The sequence below is a fragment of the Macrobrachium nipponense genome, chromosome 6 (genome assembly GCF_015104395.2).
Source record: "Macrobrachium nipponense isolate FS-2020 chromosome 6, ASM1510439v2, whole genome shotgun sequence".
Classification (NCBI taxonomy): Eukaryota; Metazoa; Arthropoda; class Malacostraca; order Decapoda; family Palaemonidae; genus Macrobrachium; species Macrobrachium nipponense.
The window spans coordinates 44,136,661-44,149,160 of record NC_061108.1 but is presented as its reverse complement, the minus strand read 5'-3'; the positions used below and the strand labels follow the sequence as shown (position 1 = coordinate 44,149,160).

General features: G+C 36.2%; 1 protein-coding gene across 5 annotated transcripts in view; it reads right to left on the bottom strand.

Annotated features, from left to right (window-relative positions):
- The window catches only part of LOC135216295 (bridge-like lipid transfer protein family member 1), a 344,268-nt gene that overhangs the window by 194,357 nt on the left and 137,411 nt on the right, over positions 1–12,500 (bottom strand). For all 5 annotated transcript variants that reach the window (XM_064251461.1, XM_064251462.1, XM_064251464.1 and 2 more), the window contains one exon: positions 8,205–8,541. In XM_064251461.1, coding sequence (XP_064107531.1) covers positions 8,205–8,541 — 337 coding nt within the window. The remainder of the gene's footprint in view (positions 1–8,204; positions 8,542–12,500) is intronic.

Here is a 12,500-nt window from a genome sequence, read left to right as displayed (position 1 = left end):
TTCTTTTGAGGCAGAAAGACCCTAACGTTCTAGGTTTGACAAAATCAAGAGAGGAATCATGGATTTGGTGACTTTCTACAAGGAGACCCTGAGGAGAAGCAGACGAAGAGAAGTGTGCAGTCCAGGCTTGACACTTTCTTTCACAAGTCTCCAGTACCACCACCTCCCACTCCTAGTCCTGGTAAGGAATTCTGAACTGTTTTACTAATTTATGTGTTTACATAGTGTACATATTAAAATGTGTTAATTTTTTAATGTAACAACTACTAAATGTAAGAGTGAAATTGTAACTTCATTAATTTTTCAATTTTCATCATAATTTTATTGCAGAAGTGGTGACAGTTTCCAGATCCCCCTGTACTACCTGTGACAGTTCCAGATCTCCCTGTACTACCTGTGACAGTTCCAGATCTCCCTGTACTACCTGTGACAGTTCCAGATCCCCCTGTACCTGGACCCTCTGTATCAGCCCGCCCACCTGCACGTGTACAATCAGTAAGCAATTTCATTTTTCTCATTTTCATGTTGGAAATTGTTTACACCCTACATACATACGTACACTAACTTACATAGTGGTACAATGTGTTTGATGTTGCATAACCTTATTATTATTATTTTTTTCCATTTCAGACCCCTTTGATAGTGACAGTGACCCAGATGACCCTGAGCCTTTCCATGGTTTGATGCCTCGCCCTATACATCAGGTAAAGGAATCCTTAACAAATTGTATAAAATGTTTTATAAATGCTAATAGAAATGTTATTAAAAGTGTACAATATGCTACAATTACATCCACCTTATAATATGTACCCTATCATTCTTTCCAGATGTAGATGTTCCCTCATCAGTTGATACAAGTATCACCTCCCCAGAGGGCCCAAATCAGTTGATACGAGTAGTATCACCTCTCCCATTCCTTCAGGTAAAAGAATTCTTCATTTTTTATATTGAACATACGTATTACACACTACATATGTCAAACAGTAATAACATGTGCAGTAGTTACAGTAGTAGTAACTATCATTTTATATATTTTTTATCATTCCAGACTCCCAAGCACCTGCCCATCCCACTCCATAGCCCAGCCACCCACTCTCATGTACCATATGACCATCCCAGTAAGCAAGCCAAACCACTAGAATTTGGTAAGGACAGTTTTTTTTGTATTAATGTTTTAATATTACATAGTAATAACCATGTTATGTATGTAACATACATACTATAATCATATGTACTATTACATTATCATTCCAGACTGGCATGCACCTGTGACTTACATAAACCAGACCTCTACATAGCCTACATGTCTTCATTTTGCTGGAGGTAAGGAATTCTCAGTTGTGTTTAATGTTTGCATACGTACAATAAATTTTGTACACCTAAGTGGTTACATACTGTCCTTTAATATTAATTCTTCATTCCAGACTGCCCATCATCCTAGCCTGTATCTGTGATAAAGCACACTGAAGTTAGGTTTGGAATGCATCCTTTATCATGAATGCTCTACACCTCCACCTCCATCTCCCACAACCTAGGTAACAGCTTTGAGACTCACTAAAAGTTGGTAAGTTATGTAAGGAATTTCTAAATTAAGTTTTATACTACATGTTATATGTGATATTAAACCACTGTATGGTGCATATTACGTATGTAACTTACTATGCATAGAGTACTTACTAACATACTAATTATTTTTTGTACATTCCAGAACCCCTGAATGATGTAGGCTATGGGCCACATAAGACTTTGTCCATCCAGGGTTACGATGAATGTCAAATATAAACTAAAGGTAAGGAATTAATTAACATACATTAACTCTTTTAGTAGTACACTCTTGATATATCTACAGTAATTAACATATTGCATTCACAACTTTCTGTAGTGTATATTTTTGTACACTAATTTTGTTACTTTTTCCTCCTTCCAGGAACCAACATTTTCACACAACTCCAGGTTGTTACTACAAGTGTCATCAAGGGATAACTACTACAAGTAGAAGCACCATTTTGGATGGAAAAAACCCTTCAGGAAAGTATACGTATCACATTGTAACATGTAGTGTAACAAAGTATGAACAGTAAGGTTTTTACATACAGTTTGTACATATTACATACGTACATAACTTTTTTTTACAGGAATTTCCAACCAAGTTTGTTATGTACATATGTAGTACATGTTATAAAACCCACTGTACGTATGGTTACTGTATGTAACTTACTAAACATACATAACATGACTTAACTTTGATACTTTTTTTGGTTACATTCCAGAAAACCAGGACCCCCTCCATGATGCAGGCTATGGGGCCACATAAAACTTTGTCCAGGGTTACTACATAACATAGCACGACAACTGTAAACTATGTACTACTGTTACTAAAGGTAAGGAATTATACATAGTACATATAGTAAACATACATTAAGTGACCAAGATCTCTCACATGGGATAAAGTGATCAAGGGTCCCTCATGGAATTACATACATACTGTACACTCCCCTGCTGAACAGGGGGTGTAGACCAATCATTTACAATATTAAACCCATGTATGTGCATATTACTGTATGTAACTACTATGCATAGAGTACTTACTGACAAAATTATCTTTTGTACATTCCAGACCCCCTGAATGATGTAGGCATGGGCCACATAAGACTTTGTCCATCCAGGGTTACGATGAATGTCAAATATAAAATAAAGGTAAGGAATTAATTAACATAAATTAAACTAAGTTTTATACATGTATATGTGATATTAAACCACTGTATGGTGCCATTACTGTAGTAACTTACTATGCATAGAGTATCTTACTGACATACTATTATTTTTTGTACATTCCAGAACCCCTGAATGATGTAGGCTATGGGGCCACATAAGACTTTGTCCATCCAGGGTTACGATGAATGTCAAATATAACTAAAGGTAAGGAATTAACTTAACATACCTTCACTAAGTTTTATACATGTTATTATTGTTTTTTGTTAACATTAAAAACCCCCATTAACTAATTTTATACATTAAGTTAAATATATGGTGCATATTGACATGATATGGTGCATATTACTGTATGTAACTTACTATGCATAGAGTTTACTTACTGACATACTAATTATTTTTAACTGACATACTAATTAGTAAAGTCCTTACTGAAAACCAATTAACTAATTAATGACATTCTTCAGAAACCCCCTGAATGATGTAGGCTATGGGGGCCCCCGTCACATAAGACTTGTCCATCCAGGGTTACATAAGCAGGACAACTTTAAACTAAAAAAAAAAGTAAGGAATTAATCACATACATTAACTTTTTTACTCTTGATATAACTCAAAAGTAAGGGAATTATAAAACTAAAAGTAAGGAATTAAATAACATACATTAACTCTTTTTACTCTTGATATCTATAATTTACATATTGTATTCAGGACTTTGTGTAGTATTTTGTACTAATTGTGTTATACTTTTACCTTCCAGAGCTACCAGACTGGGATTTTAGTGTACTCCAGGATCTAACAAAGTGTGCAATGCATGTGTATACGTATAGTGACAGTTTAGTGTATACCCTAAGGATTAAGTGTAGTGTACATTGTGCTTTTTAGTGTCACAAGAGTTTAATAAAGAATTATACCTTCAAGAACCATCCTTTGCCATTGGAATAACCACACTACACATCATGCAATCTACTTGCATGTCACACAGGTAAGGTCTCTAACTTTTTTCTTAGTTTAAGGCATATTTCCAAGTGTCGTTCCGGCTTACGACGATTTTCGGCTTACGACGCGCCTCAAGAACGGAACCCCCGTCGTAACCCGGGGACTGCCTGTACATACAATCAGATGACATGGTTACATACGAACATACAATCAAATGACATAGTTACTAATCACGTAGGCCATTTGAATTATAGGTCACGGTAGTTGTCTCAAGCAGTGAGCTTGGACTAATGTTTCAAAACAAATGAATGACCACAGAAGACGGCATGCCAACTTAGCCTACATACTTTATTGTATACGTCATCTTTAGCGTCTCTAGTCTGATCACATTCCTGCAAGCAATCTGGTTGACCTCTTTAGTTTTAGTCTTTTATATATATGGACTAACATTCCATATTTTTATTATGTAATCATTACACATATAGTATATACCTACTATTATATGTGTGTGTTGAATGTAAGCATACATACACATGGCATATATTACTACTTTAAATCAAAGCCACTTGTGAATATAAGCAATTAGCAAGACAGTACGCTCGTATATGTCCACTCTCAGGATTAACCTTAACCTTGAGGTTTATCCTGAAAATGTACCTTTTTGGATTAGAATTAAATACCTCCTTTGGCAAGATGGGAGACGTGCCAATGCCATTAATTGTGGGAAAGTCTCAACCTTTCGTAGCTAGAGTACAGTAGGCATGCACACCCTGCTGAAGTACCTAAATTCATTGCCCTCTTCCTGTTACTCCACTTCTGCCTCCTCCTACAATTCTTTCACTCCTCTTAGCCCAACAAACTTTCAATCCTCTTGATCCTCTCAGCCTACTCTTGCTCCTTCCACTTCATTCTCCTTTAAAAACGCGTGTTCCATCCACCACTTCTATCAGAACTTGCCCTGAGTCAATGAAAAGCTCTCAAGTTTTATTCATTCTTGCCCTACCTAAGCTAAGCTTCGTGGCAGATAATCTTGACTGTGTCATTCTAAGGATCTATAAAGATGAGCATACTTTAAGGTCATTCTAATCACCATTTTGGAAGCCATGATCACGTCACAGAGTTTTTAGCTGTTACTTCAACAAACACAGCCTTAGCAAAGGATGAAACATTTATATATTCATTTAAGATGAATCTTAATCAATAAAAGAACCAGTAAAACAGAAAACAAGAATGAGAAATCCTTGAATGATCAAGGTGCCAGTGGAAATCAGAGTGAACAGATAAATGTTATAGTAATGGAATCCTTATGCATTGAAAATTTCCTCAGTAACAATCCCAAGTATTGCAAGGGCAAGATATCATTCTCTTACTAGAAACATTTCTAAAGAAAAATAAAGTTTTCATCTAAAGGATACAATATTTACAGGACATCTAAAATCAATACTAAAAGGATTGTCTTCCACTGGTTAAAAATGCTATCCCTTCCTAACAATTAACAAGCATCAACTGTGGACCTTAAATAAATATAATATGTATAAGTATTCATATGGTGCTTTTCAATGCAATTTTGAACTTTCATACTACCATAAGAAGTCATGATAGTAATGTTAGTGAGGCCCCCCTTTAATGCAGCCTTGAGAAAAAGCATATTTTCATTTGTTATAAGAAAAAATTATAAAGGTCAAATTATTAAATGACAAGACTGAAGTATAATACCTTGACCATGTTTCCTTTGCACTTCATATACATTGACTTGCAAGATACAACATGAAATTTTCACCCAGTGTCCACCATTATGTATTCATTTTGCCTTTTTAATGAGCCTAAAATTAAGGTAATTGCCCCTCCCCTATCAGCTAGTGACCAGCACTAGCTAACTGGGCTGTATTAGAAAACAATATGACAATGTGGGCAAGCGATTATTCAACTACCCCAGCCCAGAATGTCAAGGCACTATAACAGGAATTTTTTTAGAAGCCTCTGGGTGCTGTTGATGCAGCCATGACATAAAAATCCTTCAACACACACAGTCACACACTTGGTACTACAATTCAAATATCAAGGAAATGAATGCTAAGGTAAAGAGATCAAGGAAGCTCTTCAGAAGTTAACTTCAGCTAAGGTGTACCCAGTGCTCAGAGAAACAATTAGATATGCTGCTGAAACAGTTAAACTTTATACTTGGCTAAACTGGGACACACATGTAAGTTTGCTCTAAGCCACTGCCAAGATACAGAGGTGGTTTCAAAGAGTATCAGGAAAGATGTGAGGGAACCCTACACAAAGAGGCTTAATAATTATCAGAATATTTTGCAGACAGAACTAAATCAACTCTTCCACCACCAAATAGATACTACAAGAGAGAAGCAAAATATACATAATGCAAGCAAGAAGCAAAATAAACTATCAAATTAAAAGAAAAATGATCAAAACGGCTTGCAACATACCCAAATGAACACACCCTTCAAAATGAAAGAAGTAGATACAGCTAAAAAAAAAAGGGGGGGGGACACAAACCCCAAGAACAGACATAATAATGTAGAGCTTGATGAAGAATATGAGTAAACAAGTAAAAAAATGTGCAAAAGTTTCTTTGAAGCAATCAAGTTTTCTGTACAGCATATAAAGCTGTATGAAACTCTGCCATGGCACAGTGGTGGCCTGTGTTGTTGGCACCGCCTATAGCAGTGCCAGGAGCACAATCATGGCTGAATTTAACCTTAAATAAAATAAAAACTACTAAGGCTAGAGGGCAGTAATTTGTTAAGTTTGATGATTGGAGAGTGGATGATCAACATACCAATTTGCAGCCTTCTAGCCTTAGTAGTTTTTAAGATCTGAGGGCGGACAGAAAAAGTGCAGACGGACAGACATATCCATGTCAATAGTTTTCTTTTACAGAAAACTAAAAAGCAAAAATGCATGACTACTAATACGTAGATAACAAATATATTTATAAGGAAGGTGTGATTAACAAAAGACCGGGTAACCATCAGTAATGAATGAACTACAGCAGTCTTTGTACCTTAAGAGAGCATACAACTGGCCACTGCCTCATTTGTTCTCATGTCCAAAATCCAAAAGAGGATAAAAACCTCTTGAAACTGACCAAAGGATATACAGTAATCAAATAGAGAAGCCATAGTCCCCTTCCCAGGAGCTTCCTCCCAGTTCCTTTGACTAAAATGTATTTTTGATCAAAGAAACCGATAAAAAATATGTAACTCTCTCTCTCTCTCTCTAATTTTTCAATTATCTATAATTCAAATAGTACTGTACTATATTTACATTAATTTTATTATAATAAATTTTTAGGCAAAAAACCAAAATTAATGTATGTCTTAATCATATACTGCAAGGCAAGTAGATCATAGGCTAGCCTGCTATAAACATGTTTTTTTATGGGTCCTAATGAACTATGTATTAAGAAAATAATGCATATCTACAGTGTGGACTATTACATGACATGACTACCTTAGAAAATGATACCAATTAATTACATATTTTGTTTTGGTTAGAATAGAAATAAAAAACAAATAACGAAGTGGATATTTTGCCGCACCATGGCAGCCTATAGTGCGTAAGTGTTTGTTTTGACAAGAGACAAATTTCAACACTTTTGTTGTGAACATAACAATGTATTTTTTGCATTTACATATAATTTTTTTATTTACTAATACATGACATCTTGACTGTCGTACTAATTCTAGATAAATTGTCATATTCAACTTTCATGCAGAAAATGGTAATACTCATATGTACACAACATGGCTGAGAAGTTTACCAGTTATTCCTGTAATTGTTATAATCATAATCCTCGCAATATATCTTGTCTACTTCACATTTTGCAGTGCCCGCTCTCGGATGTTTATGGCAGCCAGATGTACAATAAGGCTGGAAAGTTGTTCCCACCACAGTTTTGCTACTTTGATGAAGTGAAGTGCTCTAAACAACTAATCTCACTTACTTAAATGGGATTTTGAGTGAATTAAGAACTGTGTATAATTGCAATCAAATAAGTACTGTGGAGTTTCAGTTGTGATGTCAGTAATTATAAAACTGCAGATTACAAGATAAGAACACATTTCAGTTCACCACATGACTCCCGGAAATTCCATGTTTCATACTTTCACTAGTGGATATAAGCCACAAAATGTTGTTTTATCATGCTGATTAACTAAAATCTTGAGTAGACCTAATATTGATAAACATTACAAATTTATGCAAATAGTGATCAGTACACTGTTAACTGAGCCCTGGGAAGGACGTGTCCAAACGCGGCAAAGGGCGCATCATTATTTGGTAGGACACTATAATGGATTCAAAACTGCCTTAAACACTTATTTTACGAAGACTTCACATGATTATTATAGTTCATATGGCAGTTTCCTATATCTCATTTTGTTGATGAAACTTCAATCTTTTGAAAGATTTGCTTTAAGTTTAATTTTGTTGTTTCATCAATTAAATATAAAGTCAAATACATAGCCTGCCATGACATGGCAAAATAGCTACTTCGTTATCCACTGCCTACAAATAACCATAATATACAGTACCTTGAGATACAGACGACTTCTGCTGTGGTTCAGGTAATGGTAGCGGTTCTAATGCCATTTCTAAGAATTCTAAAATATTAGGGGTCACTGTAGTCTCTTTCTGTATACTCTGTAAGGTAAGCCATGTGAACAGTGAAGCTCTCTTGATTCCACTACCGATGCCACCTTTACGAGAAGTGGCACCTAAACTTCCACTTCCACTTCCACCAGTTGCACCAGCTGGTGACCAACCTGCACTATCAGATTGAGCACTACTTCCACCTCCACCAACTCCTCCAAACATTCCACCACTTCCAACTGGAGTTTCTTCATGAATATTATGTGATTCATAATGAACCTGAAAAATTTATACAATTCTTATTACACAAAATAATTCTAAACCTTAAGCATTATAAAACTTAAAAGCTTTAAAATTATGCATACGTACATATTTATCCAAATAAGCAAAGGAAATGAAAAAATATTTCATAGACAAATTAAACATAAAATAAAAATACCGTATTTACTAAGTAGTACTCATGAAACGCATGATCTCACATATCGTGTGACCACCCCCCCCCCCCCCCCCCCCACCCCCCCCCCCCCCCCCCATTTTCACCCATAAAAAATTATGTGTGGTTTGGCAGGGTAGTGTCTGACTGGAGTCCTTTGGGTGTGTGCTGCTACTCAAATTATTTTTCTTACAAAATTCCAAGACTTGACCTTAGGAAATCCAACAATCAACAAAAAATCCCGAGATAATAAAATAATTGTATGTACATCTGCCAAGCCTTACAGTTCTAAATAATCTCTCTCTCTCTCTCTCTCTCTCTCTCACAGGAAAAGATACTATGCTGCCAATTTGAGCAACTTTAACCAATGGGTATAGGCAGTTCCCGGTTATCAGCAGACTCAGTTATCGGCGATCCGGTTTTATGAGGCTTGTCTAGTGCCATAAAATCGGCGATTTAAGGCGTTGTAACGGGACGAGTTTCAGTTATCAGCACCGTAAGGCCCCTTATGGTGCCATAAGAAGCCTTATGGCACCGTAAGGGTTCTTATGCCATGCCATAACCATTCTTATGGCGTCGATAACTGGTTATCAGCGCCATATGCGTCGTTATGGCGCCATAAATCACTGATTTTCGGTTAATGGCTGTTTTCGCTTATCAGCACACCCCCGGGAACGGAGCCCCTTCCATTAACCGGGGACTGACTGTATTAGCACATTTGCAGACACTGCACAGTGGGACGAAATGGCTATTTTAAGGACAAAAATGATTTCTCACTTAATTATAGGTGTTTTATTCAAGAAATAGTTATTATTTTATTAAAATGACTTATCTGAATTACCTCCACCAAAATTATTATGTTTTGCCTTTATATATATGTCTCTGTCTTTCTCCGTGCCTAGTTCCACATTGGACGAGTGGTTTCGCACTCAGCTACCAATCTGGTGGAACGAAGTTCAATTTTCGGCGCGGCCAACATGGAATCAGAGGATTGTATTTCTGGAGATAGAAATTCATTTCTCGATATAATGTGGTTCAGATCCCACAATAAGCTGTAGTTCCCATTGCTAGGTGACCAAATGGTTCCAGCCACGTCAAAATATCTAATCCTTTGGGCCAGCCCTAGGAGAGCTGTTCATCAGCTCAGTGGTCTGGTTAAACTAAGATATACTTAACTTTTCCCCCTGCCTATATGTCTGTTAACCCTCTTACGCCAAAGCCCTAAAAATCAAAACCTCTCCCGTATGCCGGGGCTGGTTTGGAGTGAGCGCGGAAGCGGAAAAAATAATTTTTTCAAAAAATCACAGCACGCATAGTTTTGAAGATTAAGAGTTCATTTTTGGCTCCTTCTTTTGTCATTGCCTGAAGTTTAGTATGCAACCATCCGAAATGAAAAAAATATCATTATCATATGTAAATAATGCGATACATGGTAGCAAAAAAAAAAATTCATACATAATTGTATTCACATCACGCTGTGGGAAAAACGGTCAAAGCTAACGAGTTACTTTTTTATTTTTTGTATTGTACACTAAATTGCAATAATTTTGATATATAATACATTGTAAAACAATAAAAGCAACACCGGAAAAATATTATCACAAAATGATGCACGAATTTGTAACACGCATACGGAATAAAATGTTTTTTTCAAAAATTCACCGTAAATCTAAATATTGTTCTAGAGACTTCCAATTTGTTTCAAAATGAAGTCAAATTATTGAATATTACGATACTGTAAGAGTTTTAGATTAGAATTGCAGATTTCGACCATTTCGGACGAGTTAAAGTTGACCGAATGTCAAAATTTTTATATATATTTTTTTTAATATGCAAATATTTCGAAAATGAAAAAAGCTACAACCTTCAATTATTTTTTGTTGTATTCTTCATACATTTGTGCACATTTTGATATATGAAACTCTATAGAACAGCTAATATGAAAAGGACCAAATATTAGGATAATGCGACGTACACATTTCAGAGATTTGCGGCCGCGAATCGGAGCGAGGAGGGAAAGAAAGTTTTTATAAAAAAGTCACCATAAATCTAAATATTGTGCTAGACATTTCGAATTTGTTTCAAAATGAAGAGAAATGACTGAATATTACTAGATTGTAAGAGTTTTAGCTTACAATTGCGTTTTTCGACTATTTCGGTGGAGTCAAATTTGACCAAACGTGGTTTATTTTCTATTTATTTCGAAAAAGAGAAAAGCTACAACCTTCAATCATTTTTTGTTGTAGTCTACATGAAATTGCACACCTTTTTATATATAAAACTTTATGTAACGGCTAATTTTAAATGGTGCAAACATTTCGACAATCGCACAAAAAAATTCTGATTTTTTCGGAAGTTACCACGCGGACGTAAGGAAAATGTTTTTTTTTTTTCATAAATTCACCATAAATCGAAATATTGTGCTAGAGACTTCCAATTTGTTGCAAAATGAAGGTAAATGATTGAATATTACTAGAATATGAGAGTTTTAGCTTACAATTGCGTTTTTCGACCATTTCGGTAGAGTCAAAGTTGACCGAAGGTTGAAATTTTTGCACTTATCGTTATTTATATGAAAATATTTCCAAACTGATAAAAGCTACAACCATGGGTTGTTTATAGTTGTATTGTGCATGAAATTGCGCACATTTTCATATATAATACTTCATGTATTACAATGGTACAAAAATTATGTCATAGTGACGAAATAATTTCCGAGATGTGTCACAGATACTTTTTAGTGCGGCAAGAAAGAAATTCGTGCTTGCGCGCCTGCGTAACGATTGTAAACAAAACAACACCTTGATCTGTGAACTCCCAGCATCCCCCAAGGCGCGTGATTCAAAAGTTTTAGGCTGGTAGGCCTATAAGTATTTTTCCGCGAATTTTAAAAAAAACTTTTGTAAGTCGACGTAAAATACGTCCAGTCGGCACACGAGAGACAAAAAATGTCGACGTAAAATACGTCCAGTCGGCAGTAAATGGTTAATAACTGTTTATTAAAAAGCAAAAAAAAAATTTCCCCAAAGAAACATCTGCAGCGTTCAATGTATGATATCAAGTGTTCACCATTGAGTGGCAGTAGGAACCAAGTTGATAAGCATTGGCCTGATATGATTAGCAAATTAACTTTCTACTTTTATGGCGTTATGAAGGAGTAATGATAATAGTTTATATTTGACAAAGTCTCCAAATGGCAGTCGGAAGCGTGTCTGTTGTGGCACTCTGTTGTGCAGATCGGTGGCGGGAGTGTTACGAGAGTCGTAAGAAGTAAGGTGTTCGTGGAAGGCATAAAGTTGGTTTTGGCAGCAGTCTTGTCCGTTGATGTGGTATTTGATATATTTTGGGGTTGTAAAGTTGTTGTGCGTATGTCTGTCTGGTTGTGGTGAGGTTGGTAGTGCGTTTCGGTGTCTGTGAGTGGTGGTTGGGGCAGTGTTGGTGTTGGCGGGTTGTTGTGCTGGGGTAAGTTGTGTGGTTGTTGTGTTCTTTCTGGCTGTTGGTGTTCGTCTGCAGTGATTTGTTGGGTTGTTGAGTTGTTGTGGGGTTGTGGGTCTCTGTTGGTTGGTTTGTGTTTGGTTATCAGCAGTGGTTGTGTGTCGGCTACCCTATAGCCTATCCAGAGGACAGCACAGCCTAGCCCAGAGTATCTGGAGTTGGGTAAGTACATGTGTTTGTGTTTTTTTTTTCTGTATGTAGGTATGGGTCAATGGTCCTGCTGTATTCTATAGTGTAAAAGAGGAGAGTGTGATTGAGGGTGATTTGGTAACAGATAGATTAAGTTTATGTGGGGAGGATTTGCCGCTTG